Source organism: Ctenopharyngodon idella, chromosome 21 (assembly GCF_019924925.1).
Source record: "Ctenopharyngodon idella isolate HZGC_01 chromosome 21, HZGC01, whole genome shotgun sequence".
NCBI lineage: Eukaryota > Metazoa > Chordata > Actinopteri > Cypriniformes > Xenocyprididae > Ctenopharyngodon > Ctenopharyngodon idella.
The window spans coordinates 15,336,436-15,357,258 of NC_067240.1; the positions used below are offsets into that span (position 1 = coordinate 15,336,436).

Here is a 20,823-nt window from a genome sequence, read left to right on the forward strand (position 1 = left end):
CAAGACTTCACATAGCCTACATTGGTCCCATAGTATAATATTTTCAAGTAAGTATAAATCATGATCGTAATAGCCTACTACAGAAAATGTATTACACTTGCAGCACTGTATTAGGCCTATCCGTAGGCAACTGTAACAAATTGAGCAAATCTAACACACAAAACACTGATTCTTGAGTACTGGGACCAAATGGGCAAAATCCTGAAATAAATATTACATACAAAAAAAAGTGTGAAATATGTATTATAAATAATGACAAATCTAGCATTCACTTTAATGAATGAATGGATGAATTGAGACTACAGCAGCATTAGAACTGATCTTCAGCTCCATCTATTGAACTGTCACGAGACTTTTTTTTTCTTTTCTTTTCTTTTTTCTGTGTATTGCCACAAGCTGTGAGTATTTGTTGAAATTTTTCAGGACTTTTATTTTGCCTGATTTTTACAAAATCTTTTGCGTTGACCTAAAGTAGGAACACAGCTGTTAAACTTTTTATAAGATGTAGGCTATATTTTGTCCTTCTCTCAGGCCATACCAACAAGGCTGTTTTTATTAAGTTTAATATATTTTATAAATTATTGAGTTATAGTCTGAGAACCTGTTTTAGGGGTACTAACTGATAATGTCATAATACTGATAAAAAAAAAAAAAGATTTTTTATTTTTTTATTTGTGTAAGCACCTCTGATCAGTTTCCTTTTTGAAAACAAATTCAAGAGAACAATCCTAAAATATTTTAATATTACTACTATTTTTGGCACGTTTCGTACACCAAAAATATGAAGAAAATTAAAAATGTTACAATAGCCTCCAGTCTCCTATACATAAGCAAAGCTCACACGAGTATGCTGTCATTTTCTTGTCTCTTTTATTATCTCAAAATACAAAACATTTTTGAAGCAGGGAAAAAATACATGGGTCTAGCATCTGAAAATGTCAATGTGAACCGAAGTGATGATGGTGAGGTCAGTATCTACTACTGTTAGTCTTTTTTTAAATAGTTATTATTGTAATTGTTTTATTTATATATATACTTGGCAGCTCCACTTGTATCTATTCTATCTGAACTATACATGTAAAATCTATAACCATAGTCTTGATGAGTAAAGCAAACAACATCCTAGGATCATTTTCTTGCTTCTTTGTGTCTGAGGTCGTGTAGCTGATAGTCAAATTAGAGCTACTGGTGAATGAAAAAAAAAGTTGCAGTCAAAATATTGATTGGAATTTGAAACTCATAACATAAGGGCAACCATTAAAGAACAGTGCAATTAATAAGAGCACTGCACAAGATACAAGAGAGGTAAGCAGAGTTAACCCTATGGGTGCCGCTTGAAATTTCATTTATCTGAAACATATGAAAGCACATCAAAACAATACAGCAAAGCTATTGAACAGCAGTGACAACAATACAAATGGGAATAAATGATACAACAAAGCAGATTCCCACATTCCTTAATGTGTTTTTCAACATTTTAGATAATAACATTCATCCTGTAATACAGAATAAAAAAAATGACACTTGAAAATGTAGTTCAGCCAAAAATGAAGATTGTATCCTTTACTCACCCTCAATTGTCAATGCTCAAATATTATGTAAAACAACATGAAGGCGAGTAAATTATCTCAGAATTGTATTTTTTGGAGTCAGCTGTTCCTTTAATGACATATATCATATATCACATATATGCTCTCAGATTACAATGTCACGTTTAATTCCTTTAGTTTCTGTGCAGGCAAAAGTTGACAGTGTACAGCATATGGATAGAAACCTACATCAACGGAAAATAATGGCACATTAATGCCACTTGATTGACTCTGAATGAGGTCATATTTTGATGTGCAAATCTGCAAATGATTCTACAAATGAAATTAAAAGAGACAGTTATGGTGCAAACATATTACATACATGTTTAGGCTACCAAAAGAGTTAACATTGTTGTTCTAAAAAATAACAAATGTAGGCCAACAACAAAAACGCTGGTTGACGAATAAAAACAAAATAGAATTGTAGCACTAGAATATTTTATTTTATTTTATTTTAAGAGATAAAAAACTGGCCAAATGGAAACCACCAAAACTATTTTGCACTGTAGCTAACCTCTTATATTTTAAACGTGTTTTCCCGACTGCCAAGAGTGTGTTTACGGTACATTTTCTAAGTGTCAAAGCTCATCTCTAGTTTTTGGTAGCACATTCATGTAACAAAGTACACGCTTCAGGTATTAATGTGTGGTTTTCTCTCATTTTCTTTGTAAATCTACAGGAAAGATCATTCAGTGATGATAAATGTGAGGCGCAGAGTTATCTCTTGTCTGGACCACAAAATAGATCAGCAATAGCACCAAGTCATGATATGTTCAATGGTATGGCTGCTTACACACCACACTGAGGTCTCTAGAAAAGGTTACGGTGATTGTTAGAATACATACCTACTACAAAAGCAGTTTGCATCATCTGCTATTTCGCTAATGACCACACCTTGCTACCAGGAGCATCTAACAGCAGAAAGAACATATACTGTGTTTCTCCATAAACAAGACAGCTAAATTGGAACAAATCTTCTCGATTTTTCTCGCAGTAAAAAATTAAAGTTTCCCCAATTCGCCTTTATTACGTAACTATAAATATCTGTTATTTATACATACAATACACTGTCAAAATAGTTCTACTGGTACAGTCTGTTGACTATAAGAATACAGAATACATATATCTTGGACTGTGCTGCTATACATATTGCAGGTGCCACACACCCTACCCCCCAACAACATACCATCAAACGCCATTTTAGTCAGCGTGACACGAGATCTTGTGCCGACTGGTCAAACAGCAGTGACTACGCAACAAAAATCCATCTCTGCAGGTATATTGAACTGCACGATTAGACTTATCAGACAGACTTCACACTGAATTCATTATGAACCATTTTGCTATGCGAAATGTGTGCAAGATTTCTTTATGCGGCAAACGATCATGAGAATATATTCCACGTAGTTAATTTTACATTAATGAGGTTTTCTGAAAATGAGCATGAATCAATAATATTCAGCACGTGCCTCCCCTGAAAATAAGATAAAGATGTTTGACGCTAAAAATATGAGCAGAAATGTCACTTTAATATAGGTTTTATCTGTCACTGTACATTGTTTTGTCACTTTTTTTTTTTATATTTGATTTTGTATTGCTTGAACCAGAGCTTTAGATGACAATGAAACAGAAAAAAAAAATGGCAAAACAGTAGATAACACCATCCACTTTGGTTTACGATTCTAATAGCATGTGTGACTTTTAATCATTGTGTTTTATAATATATTCCATCTGTAATAGTTTTATAGATATCTGAAAGTGAAGGCCTGCTACATGTTTCCAGACAGACCAAAAAATGACCACTCATCCATCAACGGCCACAGTGTACCACATATTCTCATTTACAAAAAAATATATATTGCATGATTTGCATTTTTTATTTACACCTTGTGGTAGTTCTGGTATGTGTGTGTATCAGCTGTGGAGCTGGTGTCCTGATAAACCCTATGTGTTTTCCTGCAGGCTCAGGGTGCACTAAGTGCCATGTGAGGACATGACCGCCACACTCTCTCATCCTCTACATTGTGCTGATTCCATGCTTTCTCCCTCTTAATCTGAGACTGTGTACCAAAACGATGAGCAGCATGGTAATTCATATGCTTTTTGTATCCCTGATATACTATAAGAGGTCATCTTTTGAGAGGTTAACTTATAGGTTAGTCTGTTAACTCATTAGTGGCATCAACAATAGGAAAAGTGTTCTACATTTGTACATGGATACATAATGTCTACAACCGTCATGAATAAAAACAAAAGGAAATGAATGAACACACAGTAAGGGTCTTTTTAAGGGTTAAAGCATTCTAAATTTCATTTTAAATGTTGTTAAAGGCTGTGCTGGGTGTGCAATGCACTGTGTTTGTGTCACATACAATATTTTTGAAAGTGCATGTTAATTAATGTCATTGCTATATTCATCAAACTATCAAATATATGTTACTATTTCTTTTAGGCCGATGAAGAAAAACCTTTTTTGTATGGGGGTGGGGGGGACTTAATGTCATAACCTCTGTTAAGTGGTGAGGTTACAGGGACAGTTTACCCAAAATACGAAAATTCCGTCATCATTTGCAGAGCCTTATGTTGTTCCAAACCACTGATTTTCTTTGATCTGTGGAACACAAAAATATTTTTTAAAAATGTCTCCGTGCTTTTACAATGACAGTCGATGTTGTCCAATGTTGTTTTGACTTTCATTGTGTAGTATACTAGTTTGGAACAAGCGTGCCACACGAGTCCTGAACAGTGAAGTCAAAGCGTCTCGATCGCCCCCAGGTGGCTGGATGCAGTATAGGGCATAAACCCCGCCCTCTCCATCTTGGGACGTGAGACAAACTAAACAATCAAATTACACGTCAATTTTTTTTTTTTTTTTCAAAGATGGTTTCTGTCCTTGTAAGCGATTTTTATCACGCTGATGTTAGTTCAAGTGTTCGTTCTTTAAATAAGTTTGTTTTTAGTTAGTTATTTGATGCTATAAAAACGCGGGTTTTGACGTCATGATTGACAGCTTCTCTGAGGTAACTAATCACTAAAGCACCAACAGATTTTTTCTGGAACTTTGGGAGGAGATTGGAGCTTTTAACTTTAATTCCTACATTTCCAGAACTGTTTATTTCACACCGACATAATGTGTTGTTCTGCAGTGAACTGTATTTAACCGATTTTGCGGGAGTGTGGGCGGGACCTTGATATCTCGGCTCCACTTACTTCACGCTCACTACTGCGCAGACTCGAGACTAAAGATGTCAGCGCCATATTGGCGGCTTCACTTTCTACAATAGAAGAGAATGAAGGTGCACCGTCCATTTTTTTTTTTTTTTTTTAACAGTCTATGGTTTGGAATGACATGAAGGTGAGTGAATGATGAGAGAATTATTTATCTTTAAGTTGTTTTTTTCTGCAATCTCCCTTTCTAGTGAGCTATCAAATAACTGAAATAATAAATACAATAATTATATAAATAATCAAATAATAATATTTCATTGTATAATAAGTAAATAAATAATATCTTGTTGCACTCATATTATAAATCATTGGTTTAGTAACATTCAGCAAAATCCCAAAATCATGCTAAAAATGTAAGAAATACAAATCTATTCTTTACTTATTATATAAACGTACCTAATAAAACAGGGTTAGACTCAAAAACTTCTCTACACATAATTTCCATTTCAAACATTTTAGCTGTTTTACTCCAACTGGAAACAAACAGCTAAAGTTCATACAGTGGCATAAATCAGCATCCAAACATCTTCTGCAACCAAACAATCAACAGACCAGCTAAAACCGGCTTGCCTATGAGTAAAGCATCATTCAAGATGAAATAATATTTGGGTACATGCCAGTTCTGCAAAATGTGCACTTTCTTGTAAGTTGCTTTGGTAAGCAAGTATCTGCTCAGAATATAAATGTGTATATGATGTAAACATTAAAAAGAACATGTCATAAAAAAAAAATAAATAAATAAAAAAATGCAAAGTGAAAATGCTGCTAGAACATGAGATGATTTATTCGCAATCAAAACAAAGGAACAGAGATTTACTAAGATGTTTTTATTAAAAATTATGCACCTCAGAAAATGATCTGGAATGGAAAAATGCTAAGCTTGAGATGTTTTGTCAAAAGTAATAGAATGTGTTCATCTTTGTGTAGATATAAATGGCATATAAAGTCAGTACAGTATAATAAATAATTCAACTAATGCTTGAATGAATCTCTACCATGGCTATAATGCTACTAAAAAGATAAAGGTTCATTTCATCAAGCTCAAGAGTCTGTTAGAATGAATCTCATCTTAGACCGCCCATGAGTACAATCAAGTTAGCATTAATTACCTCTCAAAATCCCTAAACAGCTAATTTATCTGGCCACACTAGAGTTAGCCAATCTGTTCAACGATTGATGCTACAGTAGCAGAAGTCTCCTGCAAAGCAGAATTTGAGCTAGACCGGTATCCTTTCGGGTTTACACATAGAAAACTTTCATAATTAGAAACTGACAAAATAAGTCGCAAATCCAATGTGAGAGTGAATGCGAGTGGACCGAAACATTTACACCACGTAAATAGCTATTTTGGCTCAAATATGCTCTCATGCATTCCAACCCTCATGAAAAAGTAACATTAGAAACTGAATTCAAAATATGACAATATGTTTTATATCAATATATTCTGTTGCGTGCATATATTGGCCAATTTATTCAAAATTACTAAAATTTTATAATACATTGTGCAATATATGCTATTATTTTATATACAGGTTTTTTTTTTTTTTTTGTTTTTTTGACATATTACAGTACATTCCTAGCATTTTGGATATTCATTTCAATATTATTCTCTTGTATGAAGGCTTTAAATAAAAAAGGAACACAATATTTAGTTAATTAAATAGTTGTATATCTTTTAGAAAGCACCATATTTGACAATTGCCCAGTGAAATGGATCAAAAATACTTAGATAAGCACATCTCCCAACTGAACGAGATGATCATTCGCCTCTATAACAGTATCTTGTGACACACATCTAACTTTAGAATATAATACCTAACTTTCGCAAGTAGGTCTCATCTAATATGGTTACTTGATTTACAAATAAAACAACAATTATAAGTATGAACAATCAAGTCTTTGCTCAAAATGTAAAGCCATTCACACAACGCACAAATGAGACGGCTCAATCACGGTTCGGCAATCTGAGCAGGTCTCACGGCACGACGTTAAGTAAAACGTGTCGAGCTCTGAATCGCTAAAAGCTTAAAATGGTGACTCTTTGACAATCAATCTGATCTAAATCTACAACTTCCACAAATGTTGAAATTTTTCACAGCTAACAGGTGCAAAGGAGCACTTGATGCGCTGGTCTGTGATGTGTAAGCTAATGTTACATCCCGACAAATAAAATAAAATCTTCACCACACAGCAGCTGCGGCTACAACATACCTTCCCTTTACCAACCAACAATGTACGCTCCACAGCTCAAAACAGACTGACGCTCGCTGTAGTTTAACGCTTCGATGGTAGTCAAGTATGGATGTCGATATCATTGATGACCCTCAAAACGCCACAGCAGACAGGAGAAAGGTGCGGTCACATTAGAAAAATTTGGGCGAAATTTCACAAGGAAAAAGGGCCATTGTCCGGAAACCAGCTTGAACCCGTTGAGAAATTTGCATGGGGAAATCATTCGCCATTACGCCGAAATTCTAGATCACATGGACTCCTATAATAAATGCGAAAATTCTACAAACAACAGTATGTGACCGCGCTAGAAGGCTTATCAGACAGATGCAGGATGGTGTTAAAATCCTAAAACATCAAATACTGAGGTGTTCAGGAGATAAAGTGCGGTGACATTAGCGAAATTTCACACACAAAAAAAGTTTCATTATCTTTAGTGTAGTGATGAACATCTCACACAGAAGTAACTTTCAAACCCAGCAGCTTTCTTTTCCGTGTGACCCTGTTGTGGAATCTGTTGTTGGGAAATCTTTTGGGTTTTTTTTGTATGTTTTTTTACTACCATAGTAGTACTATGAAAGTAAATGGGGGGCGAGATCTGCTTGGTTACAATCATACAATCATCACAATCACAACCAAGCAGATCTCGCCCCCCATTTACTTTCAGTATGATTTTTCCTACTATGTTAGTCAATGGGGGGCGAGATCTGCTTGGTTACTAACATTCTTCCAAATATATTCCTTTGTGTTCAGCAGAACAAAGAAATTTATACAGGTTTGGAACAACTTGAGGGCGAGTAAATTATGACAAAATTTTCATTTTTGGGTGAACTATCCCTTTAAGCAAAATTCCCAATCATGCGGATTCTCATTGAAATGACTGCATTTTTCCCTGCGCAAATTACATTAAATGTGAGTGCACCTCAACAGAAAGCTGCTTGGTTTAAAAGTGATGTGCGAACGGTGCATCATGCATCGCTACACTGTTGATAACAGACCTATTTATGCTCATGTAATTGTGCTGAAACTTCGTCAATGTGACCACACTTAAAAGCAGCAGCCATTGTCCGTTGGAAGATCACATTAATGATATAATATTAACAGAGTTCAGTCTGAAGACTTTTGATAGCACCTTCTGTAGGCCGTTAAAATGCCTAAAAGTTGATTGGCCATTGGGAGGGGCTTAGCTATGAACCACGCCCCCATAACCCCTTTAACCTGCGATTTGGAGGTCAAAGGTTAGCCTTCACTTGCTTTTCGATTTGAATTCTTTACCCAGGCTGAAGAAACAGTACAATGTTCAGCCATTTGATGCATTTTTAGACATTTTTCAAATGTACAAGCTGATCTGTACAAGTAATAAGACACAGGACATGCCACCTCTCGTCTAATTGCCATTACATCCCCCTTTGACAATGGCTAGCAAGCTAAAATGTACATTTGCCCAGGTATCTCTGTTCAGACAGTGAAAATACATGTCTTTCTGTAGAAAAGAAGCACCGTTGGATGATAGAAACACAATAATAACCTTTGGCCGCTGGGAATAGCCCTCTCATCCCAAAGAGATTTCCCCCCAAGGGTCTTCACAGAGGAGAGAGATAGGCGCTGGGTTGCCATTACTGGTTTAACCAAAAATAAAAATAAAAAAAGGCTCGAAAATGGCCTACAAAGGCAGTAGATTTCTTTTTTTTGTCATTTAAACAGAAAAGAAAAAAAAACTTAACGAACACAATAGGAACAAGCATTTAGGAGCCCTATTAAGGCTGACGTATGCCTTTTTTTAATGTAAGGGGGCATCGCATGTTGATGACAAAAATACTATAGTATATTATGGCACAAAATCCTATCCTCCTCACAGTACAGTACACTTTATTGTCTTATTGATTAAGGAAGCTGTAGTATTTTTGGCATTACTATAGTACTTTCCAAATATAGCTTGATAGCCAAGAGAAGTGAGGTTGGCATAAACTAAAAATGTCACTCACAGTAGTCACCAAGGTTTTGCTTCAGTGCTTCAAGTTTGCGTTCAAAAATGTAGAAGTATGTAGCAGCTTCTGTAAGTACATGTTTATCAAAAATTGCATCGGAATAAAATGTTCCCTTATTCAAGTGGTTGCCGTTGCAATCCAAGCCTGTGTCTCTGCCTGTACTGTCGCTTTAACAGATGTTGTGCTTTGTGTTTTCTATTTTCTCCTCAAATATGGAGTATTGGTAAGTGAGGAAAGACACTAACAACATCCTAAATGCACACATACTCCTGTATATGTCTAATACCATCGCTATGGTGCCTTTAAAACTAATATACATTACAATTCATATGCTACAGTTCAAAAGTTTAGGGTCAGTAAAACTTTTTTTTTATTTTTTAAAGAATTTAATGCTTTTATTAAGGATGCATTACATTGATCAAAAGTGACAGTAAAGACATTTATAATGTTACAAAAATTCTAATGCTGTTCTTATGAACTTTCTATTGATCAAAGAATCCTGAAAAAAAAAAATGTATCACGGTTTCCACAAAGATATTAAACAGCACAACCGTTTTTAACATTGATAATATTAAGAAATGTTTCTTGAGCACCAAATCAGCATATTAGAATGATTTCTGAAGGATCATGTGACACTGAAGACTGTAGTAATGATGCTGAAAATTTAGCTTTACCGGAATAAATTACATATAAAATACTAAAATAAAAAACATTCATTTTAAAATGTAATAATATTTCTCAATAGTGCTGTTGTTTGCACTTAACTTGTGATCAAATAAATGCAGCCTTGGTGAGCATAAGAGACATTTTCCCAAAACCCCAAACTTTTGAACAGTATAGTGTACATTTCATGAATGGTTTGCTAATATGTTCTAAATTTGCACTGTGAAATTACATATTTGAAAATACAAGAATATTCTGATTACTAACTACTACTGTGTTTGTCAGTATAGCAGCACTGAGCTTGTGATGATTTTGAGCTATACCTGTGAGAATCCTGCGGCCTACTGCAAGATATGATTGAGACTACTGGCAAAATAAAATAGAAGCTTGACAGCTGTTCTCTTATCTGACTCGCCATCTGATAAGAGTCACTTAATCCCAAAGATAAGATGAAGCATATAAAACTTTTTGACTGATCTTTCTGAATTCGAGGTAAATGAACTGGAGCAAAACCTTGGAACACAAGCATTCTCTTGTGATACATTAAGTGTGACGGAACAGAGAAGAGGAGTAAACCATTGGCGTCGGTGTGGACGTGAAGATGTTGGCTGGCTGAGCGAAGATGGAAGGAGCTCAGAGTTTGAGGAGAGTGTGGCCTGTAATCTCTGGGACTTCAGAGGAGAGTGGCGTGGTCTGGGTCTGCTGTGTCCATACTAGCCAAAATGGCTTTCTGATCTTCTCGGGGTGGGCGACGGTACAGCAGAGCGGAGAAGCGGGTGTACGGGTCCTGGCGAGTCAACTTTTTCTTCTTCTTGCGGAGGTAGAGAGCTTCTTCTGGCTGGAGGACCTGAGAGGTGTGGGGCTGCTGGGTCTGAGAGGGGGGCACACCTGTATTGAGAGCAAGACAGATGAGCACATGAGGATAGATGATAACAAAATATTACAGGTCTCTCTGACTGGTCATAGCGCCATCTAGAGCTCATACATGTCCTAAAATTTGTCATCGCCCATGGCACCATTGTATCTCATAATTCATTTGGTAACTGAAACCTCCGCTACTTTCATGTCTTTCATTTCACACTGTAGACTTGCTTACTTTTGTTTTATACAGACGTAACTGGTGCCATCTTGCATCATGGGTTATCAACTGTAATGACCTTGGAGTATTTTTAGTGTTTGTCTTGTTGCTAGGCCAGTTGTTTTATACAGTCAGGTCCATAAATATTGGGACATCGAGACAATTCTAATCTTTTTGGCTCTATACACCACCACAATGGATTTGAAATGAAACGAACAAGATGTGCTTTAACTGCAGACTTTTAGCTTTAATTTGAGGGTATTTACATCCAAATCAGGTGAACGCTGTAGGAATTACAACAGTTTGTATATGTGCCTCCCACTTTTTAAGGGACCAAAAGTAATGGGACAGATTAACAATCATAAATCAAACTTTCACTTTTTAATACTTGGTTGCAAATCCTTTGCAGTCAATTACAGCCTGAAGTCTGGAACGCATAGACATCACCAGACGCTGGGTTTCATCCCTGGTGATGCTCTGCCAGGCCTCTACTGCAACTGTCTTCAGTTCCTGCTTGTTCTTGGGGCATTTTCCCTTCAGTTTTGTCTTCAGCAAGTGAAATGCATGCTCAATTGGATTCAGGTCAGGTGATTGACTTGGCCATTGCATAACATTCCACTTCTTTCCCTTAAAAAACTCTCTGGTTGCTTTCACAGTATGCTTCGGGTCATTGTCCATCTGCACTGTGAAGCGCCGTCCAATGAGTTCTGAAGCATTTGGCTGAATATGAGCAGATAATATTGCCCGAAACACTTCAGAATTCATCCTGCTGCTTTTGTCAGCAGTCACATCATCAATAAATACAAGAGAACCAGTTCCATTGGCAGCCATACATGCCCACGCCATGACACTAACCACCACCATGCTTCACTGATGAGGTGGTATGCTTTGGATCATGAGCAGTTCCTTTCCTTCTCCATACTCTTCTCTTCCCATCACTCTGGTACAAGTTGATCTCGGTCTCATCTGTCCATAGGATGTTGTTCCAGAACTGTGAAGGCTTTTTTAGATGTTGTTTGGCAAACTCTAATCTGGCCTTCCTGTTTTTGAGGCTCACCAATGGTTTACATCTTGTGGTGAACCCTCTGTATTCACTCTGGTGAAGTCTTCTCTTGATTGTTGACTTTGACACACATACACCTACCTCCTGGAGAGTTCTTGATCTGGCCAACTGTTGTGAAGGGTGTTTTCTTCACCAGGGAAAGAATTCTTCGGTCATCCACCACAGTTGTTTTCCGTGGTCTTCCGGGTCTTTTGGTTTTGCTGAGCTCGCCGGTGCGTTCTTTCTTTTTAAGGATGTTCCAAACAGTTGATTTGGCCACACCTAAAGTTTTTGCTATCTCTCTGATGGGTTTGTTTTGTTTTTTCAGCCTAATGATGGCTTGCTTCACTGATAGTGACAGCTCTTTGGATCTCATATTGAGAGTTGACAGCAACAGTTTCCAAATGCAAATAACACACTTGAAATGAACTCTGAACCTTTTATCTGCTCCTTGTAAATGGGATAATGAGGGAATAACACACACCTGGCCATGGAACAGCTGAGCAGCCAATTGTCCCATTACTTTTGGTCCCTTAAAAAGTGGGAGGCACATATACAAACTATTGTAATTCCTACACTGTTCACCTGATTTGGATGTAAATACCCTCAAATTAAAGCTGAAAGTCTGCAGTTAAAGCACATCTTGTTTGTTTCATTTCAAATCCATTGTGGTGGTGTATAGAGCCAAAAAGATTAGAATTGTGTCGATGTCCCAATATTTATGGACCTGACTGTACATTGTAATGGACTATTTTTTTCTTAAGGCGGGTGCACACTGTGCGATTTTGGCCACGATTTGGTCGTCTGAGACAAATTTTGAGAATCCTAAAAGATTCTTATAATCCTAGGCAAAAATCTGTAGTCTTTGATCGCTAGTTTGACATGTTCACCGACAGCCGATTAATGACCGTTGTGATCACATTTTACCTCCGACGAAATTCTGGCAGTGTCAGAAGATTTGGCGCACAGTCCTGCAGTGTGACTTCTCCTACGATAAATGTCAAATTGTCTTTTTTCAATTGTCTTGTTTATCATATATAGGGCAGCTGAGATCCCATAGTGTGACATGAGTATCATGTTCGTACAGTCTGACAAGCAACAATCGTAAAGGACTATTATAAATCGCACAGTGTGCACCCAGCTTTAGCGGAGATAATATACATGAGTGTTCAAAAGTTTGGGGTCAGTAAGATTTTTTTACGTTTTTGAAAGAATTGATTTATGCTCACCATGGCTGAATTTAATTGATCAAAAATTCAGTATAAACATTTGTGAAATATTATTACAGTTTGAAAGAACTGTTTTCTATTTTAATATATTTTAAAATGTAATTTTTTTTCTGTGATGGCAAAGCTGAATTTTCAGCATCACGTTCACATGATCCTTCAGAAATCATTCCAATATGCTGATTGGATGCTCAAGAAACATTTCTTATTATCATTGATGAAAACAGTTGTGGTGGTCAATAATTTTGTGGAAACTGTGATACATTTAAATAGAAAGTAAATAGAAAGTTTAAAAGAACAACATTTATTTGAAATAAAATGCTTTTGTAACATTTTAAATGTCTTTACTGCCACCTTTGATCAATTTAATTGATCCTTGTTGAGTAGTAAGTATTAATAATTTCAAAGACTATAGAATAACACAAGACCCGTCACTCGTATTGTTTTGAATGGGAGAAAGTGCAACGCGCAATATGGAGGAATAAGTCCCGCCTTCTAAATAAGAGCCAATCACCGATTGGTAAATTCATTGAGTTGCTGCAGCAGCCATTAGAAGCTCCGTTTCCTATAGAAACAGTCAGACGCGTGCCTCCGAAATGAGACAAGAGACGCGCACTTTAGGACTGCGCATGCGCATTAGCTTGATCCAGCCTGAAAAATACCATTTTTGTCGTGATTTGAGCGTTTAGAAACAAAATTTATGAGACAGTTGTTGTCAGATTTCATTGGTGATTTCAAATATGAAATTTAATCAAAAACTTGGCAAACAGCTTTGGAGAATTTAATGTTTCCCCATTCAAAGTGATAAAAGCTGCACTTGCATGCCCGAGAGGCATTTCAAAGATGGCCGCTGAGTAAAATGACTTGTCATAAAGGGACTTTGATAATTTCTTTCTTTCAAAAAAAAAAATCTTACTGACCCCAAACTTATGAACAGCAGCGTACATACCAGTTATTAAAGGCTATGTGTCTAATCTATAGTATTTTGCAGCAAATTCATCTGTTACATGGTAGAAGCAAAAACAGGCAGATGCCTACATGGACATGTTGCATCACATGCCATTATTTATGAACAACATTACACAAAGTTCACATTCGATTTGCATGCAGTTACGATAAACATAGTTGTTTCCTGCTGGGAATATGACGGTTTACTGATGCTACTTGATAATGTAAAATGTGAGTATTGAAGCAGAACCAGTAGGCAATTTCTCTAGTGCTCTAAACATGAACCAGCACCGTGTATGCGCATGTATTTAATCACGTCTTCTTAAAATGAAATATATGTGCAAAAAGGACACTGATACAGTGATCATGAACACCATGACATGAGGAATTATTTAATCAATCACAGCCGGGAGGATCTCAGACCAATTTCAGAGAAAATCCCCCGACAAAGAGGGTGCAACAGTTTTTATAAAAAAGGAACATGGTAAAGGTGGCACGATTCATTACATAATTTTCCTCCAACTTGATTGGTTCTACGTATAATTCTTTGTTACTAGGTAGGAGCAAATCTGGATACCTCGATCATGAGGTTGGACATGCATAACAAAACTGGACACCTGTCTAGTTTTATTTCTCCTTTTCTTATTTTCAGATCACAGTAATTCTGGCCCAAGTGTTAGAGACATACAGTATCAAAACAATTATAAATGTTATCCCTGTAAGGACGTAAATGTTAGTTATGATTAATTAAAATTGAAGTTAAAATAAAATTCCACAACACTTTAAGGCATCATAGACGTGCTACCGACATGATGGCTGTACCAAAAGGACCCAAGTGACCCAAATCAGTCACTTACATTGTTCCATTTGAGTTAGCATACTTTCATAGAAGGCAGTATGCAACAGAACAGATTACTACAGAGATTGTGTTGATGGGAAAAGGCACATTATATTTTGTACAAGAGGCTTATTGTATTTGAATTACAGTAGCTTTTGACTTGTTCCTCACCTGTCTTTCGTCTGGTCTTGGAGTTGTTATTGTTGATTCCGGCTTTCTTGGCTTTTTTCACTCGTTGATATCTCAGTGCTTCTATCCTCTCAGACCCTGCAGAGCCACTTGGTGCACCTCGACGTTTTCTGTACAGGGAGCAAAGAGAGGCAAAGCCATCACACAGGGGACAGGTAGTGCGGTGGCTTGCCATGTATATTAAACTGGTCACAGTAGTGACCACATGGCTTGGTCAAATTACTGTTGCTAATGCAGGCCTACAAGCAACTTAGATTACCCATGAATCTCTTACACTCAAATGATCTGGACCAGGCATGGTCCAGTTTAGCATGATAAGTATGATGCAAAACATTTATTTGAGTGGAAAGAGAGGTATACTTAAGAATTTTTCAGGTATTTCCTGCCCAAAATTACATTTGTATCTCATTTGAACTGCAAATTTCCATCAATTAGAGATCAAATTAACATTTAAACAGAAAAATTAGTCAAGCTTATACAACAGGAAGGCAAAACGTAATATATTGTATTATTATATCATATATTATATTATTATATCATATATATCATAAAATGAATTTTGTTTTAAAATGTATACAGTACCTCAATATGGCAACATAATGTATGTATCTGTTTAAAGAGAAATTTTGAGAAATCATGACATAGATTGGGGTAATTCCAGTGGATTAACATACTTAAATACATATTAGAATAATACTGTAGTGGTAAAATACGGAATTTATATATATATATATATATATATATATATAAGCTTTATAAATCCATTCTCAGACAGTTTAGTTTGTACAGTCTTCCCATCCAAATACAGTATGGAGGCACTTAAACCGGCAGCCCGCATACTCTGCCCCACACACACACACACACACACACACACACACACACACACGCACACACAGCTCTCACGAGGCACGACAAAATAACAGAAATAGCATTATAGAGGGACCGTCCTTCTGCTGAGGCTGCCGAGAGAAATTAAAGGCCATTAGTAGAGGGGGAAAATCACAGCTTAGCGACAAAGCATTGTCAGAAATGTGCTCATAGACATGAATACTGTCTACAATGGGCTTCACCATGCTGACAGGGGGAGAGATGGCGGGAGGGAAAAATGGCTACTTGGGAACAGTCACATAATGAAAAATAAAACAAAGCACTCGGACAACAAATGTAACAAGAATTTAATCAGATATTTGTTGGTTTTTCAACTGAAGAGCAATATTTAGCAATGGCATGCATGGCATTTTGCACATGGAACAGAACTTTAAAGGGGAATACTCCGGAAAAGCACTTCATTGGGTGAAAGCCACAACTTAAAAAGAAGCATTTTCTGGTGCCAATAGTACTTTCCCCATTGTAAAGGAAGTGCAGGAATTGTTTTGGAAGAAAACTTGCTTCACATGATTGTGAAATGTGTTCTGCAGTCCAAACTTACAGAAAACAAGTGCAGTTTTATGCATACACTGCATATACACTAGATCAATCATGATTATACAAAGAAAGTGTTGCATTTAATCATAAAAGGTGTCTGTAAAAAGCTAATGGATTTTAAATCACTTGAATTTGTTTCAAGCAATAAAAAGCACCTACCTGAAATGAAGTATAACATGCAACTCTTGCTTGAGACGGTCCCTAATGACTCGTCACCTTTATCCAGGATCGAGCTAAACTTCCCGGCCACTGCAAGTAGTGTTTGTACTGTCATTTACTATAAACCTTTTTTTTTAAAGCACATTTTTTTATATAGACAGAAAGTATACCATGAAGGTTACCATGAATCTCAAACCATGAGGACTTTTTAAATGGCAGCTTCTCACGAAATCAATATTCAAGCTGTTGATATTTTATTTTTTTATTGTGTCTCAAGCATGAGGTTGTGTTGACCAAATGGTATGTGCTGGGCTTTCTAATCAATAACTGGGAAATGTACATATGCATACTAAGAACAGAATGCATATAGGCTTCAAGACTGCAGAACTTAAATGTGTGGCTATCTGAAAATTAAAAAAAACAAAACAAAAAAACAGGAAACTTGGTAATAAACAAAAGGAAAGCAAGGCCCAAAGACTTGTATTCCCCTTTAAAGGACGAGGTGAATAAAAGCCCCACCTGCTGCCCCCCCCCTTTCAGACATGGATCCAACCCTTACCTATTGCGGTGTAGAGGACCTGGTCACAACAACGCTGCCCAGATAGCTGAGATCAATCAAAAACAAAGCAGGTAAGACTCGAGGAGTCATCAAGAATGACCAAATGCCCTATTTAAGATGATGACGACATTGCAACAGATGAGAGCAGACAGTCCCTGCAACACGATTCGCCCAACAAGCCTCCCCCTGGCAGTTAGAGCTGGGGTAACCTGGGTGACAGTAGGTGGGAGAGAGGGGGGAGTGTGGAAAAGGCAACCATGCGGTCAGGTTACTTTGGAACAGGAGAGGACCTGTGCCTGTTGTGCTGGACACACCAACCTCAGCCTCCACATCATACATTCTGAGAGTCGTCCTAAAAAGCCTGGAGTTAGTCAAAACAGTGGGCTTCATTTGGACTGGGATTGGTCAATTTTATTGCACATGTGGGGTTCCTCCTGTTGGGTGAAAGGCAGGGTAAAGCATGACAGTGAATGGAAAGGCTGAGATCCTGTAGTGGTGTACCTCTGATTCCAGGCTTTTTAGGGGCTTCGTTATTGCATTTTAAATCGACTTAAAATAGAACCTCTCCAGACACGTAGCCCTAAAAGGTCTGTCACCATGTCTGTGAAGCAAATAATTCATCAAGTCTTGACTTGGAATCTGTTACCCCACAACCACATTTGGTTGAAGTTGTTCGCTTTGGTTTTAAGACAAGTGCTTTAAAGTGCTTCACAGACCTTATGAATGAAATTGGATGTCTGACATGAAAAGCTGCATTAGTGACACAGAAAACTATAGCACAACTTGTCTATGTAGAAAATGGTTTTGAATGGTTTTGAATAATGCAAGGCATCTGGGGCAGTGTATCTATGAAAGCATGAGTTCTAACTTTACTAGAACAAGCTTAAGGCAAGCAGCAAACATAATTTTGCCCATGTGAGCTAACTGTAGCTTTAGACTAAAATCAAAAGTGTGGTTATTTCTGCACTGAGACCCCTAAAGGGTCCTAGATGTTACACTTAGGCCAGATGGTACATGATTTATCAATCCACACGCTACAGGCCTAGTGCACCTACCCTGAAGCTGATAACTGGGGTGGAGAGGGTTCTGATGGAAGGATCTCCTCCTCAGTCCTCCTCTGGGTTGGCATCTGCCCAAAAATGTTGCTGCTTTCTACAGGAGGTGAAGGGGACTGTGACGGATAGCTTGCCGCTGAGGTGGCAAATGCCATGTGGGATCGGTAGCTGGGACTTGCCCTTCGACTACCTTGGCCTTGAGCAGGTGAGGAGGAGGGGGAGGACCTCCTAGAGAAGCTAACTGAAGAAGGAGGTTGAAGGGTGATCTCAGACATCTCAGGAGGGATTGGGGGTTGGATGACACTGGGACGGGGCCTGGGGCGTACTACAATCTCCGGTGAGCCTTCGTGAGAGCTAATAGGGCTCTGAGTTAGAGGTGAGAGGCGGGATGGTTGGAGAACAACCATGCTGGGTTCCATCCTACGGGGCTGCCTGGGGCTAAGCCTGGGTGTGAGCTCATACCATCGGGTGTCCAGGCTTCCGAATGAGCTTGGGCCAACCATGTGAGACACTGGGTCAGGGTAAGGCAATACCGGTACACCCATACCGTGGCTTGTGTGTCTTAGCTGCCCTAGACTCTGTGCCTCTTGCATAGGTAAACGCTTGGCTGGAAGGCCCTGAGGCTTGACCTTGCTGGGAGACTTGCCGGGGCGGCTCTTTGGAGCCTCCAGCTGCAGGATACCAGGATAAGGAGATACTTGAAGGGTGGAGGGCTGGAGGGCACTAGGTGGAAGAACAAGAGGGGGAGGAAGGGGAGGTTCCGGATGAAGATGCAAAGGGTGTGGGGGTGGAAAAATAAAGTGAGGACCCTCAATTGTGGCAAAGGTGAAATCGGGTCGTTGCCAGATGTCTGGAGAGCGCGAGGTGGAGGGATGCGCCAAGGGAAGGGTGTAGCCAGAGACTGCATAATGCTGAATCTCTCCCTCACCGATTTCCTCCGGGATGGTGGGATGGCCAAAAGGTCCCTCCAGGTGGTAAGGAGGAGAAGACATTACTGAGCTGAGAGGGCTGGTGTCCGGCATGTAAAAGGGGGGAGGAGGCTCAGGTTCCCCTGGACTTCCCAAATAGCTGTAGAACTGGCCATGGGAAAAGGCTCGGAAGTGAGGAGCACCGCGGATCTGCCCTGTAGCCTGGAGTCGACTGGTTTCCATGATAGTCATGCCTTCCATGGGCCTCTGGAAGCGGGGACTGTAGGCTGGGGGCTGCAAGTAAGACTCCTGGCTAGAAGAAATGGGAGAGATCTGATGGGGTCTGAGGGTAGCCATCACAGGTGGCATGGGCCCCGGATCGTCATTCTCCTCATCTGACTGTCGAAATTCAGGGTACAGGTCAGACTCCTCCACAAAGGGAAAGCCCTCAATGCGCCGTGCCTTAACTGGAGTTTCCATATCTGTAGGATCCATGACAAAGCGCCCATCCGGGCCACGACTGATCAATTCAATTGGAGTGGTAGCCTCCGCCTCATGCTTAGAGACACTGTATTTCTTGCTAATTATTGCTCTCTTGGTCTTCTTGTATAAGGACAGCTCCTTCTCCTTGGCAGGACTTTGAGGAAACTTCTTAGCTCGTAAACCATCCTCTGAGGACTCTGAAGGAGGTCCTATGGAGCGGACGCTTTCTGGACTTATCTTTCCAGAAGATGACCTATAAAAATGGGAAAGAAAAAGAAAGAAAAAGAAATGATCAACTGGACTTGGTTATAAAATTGATGATGTTTCATCACTCATCCAAAAAGCCACATCCATTTTCTGATTGGGAGAAATACCTGTGATTCAAATGTACAACATACCAAATTAAACCAACACACACTGTGAAAGATTCTAGTCTCAGATGCACCCAAGGTACCTCATATACAAAACATAGCACACAATAAAGTGTGAAAATAAAATGTGAACACCTAGTTTATTAGTTCAATTGTAAATTTGGCAATTAGATACATATTACAGTAAACGTTTACAGGGACACACTGGAGTAACCTGAGATGTGTTGCTAGCACATGGTCCATTATTAGACTACATCACTCCCACCACTCCCAAAGTGACAACAGTGCATATAAATTTGCTTATTTACTTGAACTGAATGAACTGTTGAACAATGAACTGTTTCAGAAACTATTCTGACATTTGAAAATAAATAAATAATTTTGATAACCAGTTTACCCCTGTTTACCTTCTGCTTTTGGGTCTGAGAATGTCAGCATTAATCAGAATGATCAGAAGTGGTTTGTTTACTTTAAGGTCACAATCATGGGAGCTAAATGTCACCTATGATTTAGACTATTTACAAGTTTATCTTTTCAAGGCATCTTTATGTTACCTTACATATTAGAAACAATTAGTTATCTTCAAATCAGATTGAAAAAATGTTGTCTAGGACAATTGTCTTGAAAAGATTTACATTGTAATTTTAGGCCCCAGAAAGTAGCACCCTGAAACCTATCAGAGAAAGGAAGTTAAATTCAAAATAAAGCCATTTTGTGCTCTATATGAGTTTGATTGTTGTTGTTGCTGTAATTTTCACTCTTTTTTTCTGGATATATCTTGTCATAACTCATCCTTGTTAAGGCCTTATACTCTCTAGTCACCACTGTTTGAATATCATAATTAA

General features: G+C 38.2%; 1 protein-coding gene across 15 annotated transcripts in view; it reads right to left on the bottom strand.

The window, feature by feature from the left end:
- Window positions 1-853: 853 nt before the first annotated feature.
- Window positions 854-20,823, bottom strand: part of igsf9bb (immunoglobulin superfamily, member 9Bb) — a 135,640-nt gene continuing 115,670 nt past the window's right edge. For 7 of the 15 annotated variants that reach the window (XM_051878929.1, XM_051878927.1, XM_051878931.1 and 4 more), the window contains 4 exons: window positions 18,217-19,860; window positions 15,601-15,627; window positions 15,001-15,128; window positions 854-10,585 (listed from right to left, as the gene is read on the bottom strand). In XM_051878929.1, coding sequence (XP_051734889.1) covers window positions 10,371-10,585; window positions 15,001-15,128; window positions 15,601-15,627; window positions 18,217-19,860 — 2,014 coding nt within the window. In that variant the 3' untranslated portion in view covers window positions 854-10,370. Of the gene's footprint in view, window positions 10,586-15,000; window positions 15,129-15,600; window positions 15,628-17,161; window positions 17,208-18,216; window positions 19,861-20,823 lie in introns of those variants that run through there. The other 8 variants (XM_051878932.1, XM_051878934.1, XM_051878938.1 and 5 more) reach the window with 3 other exon arrangements.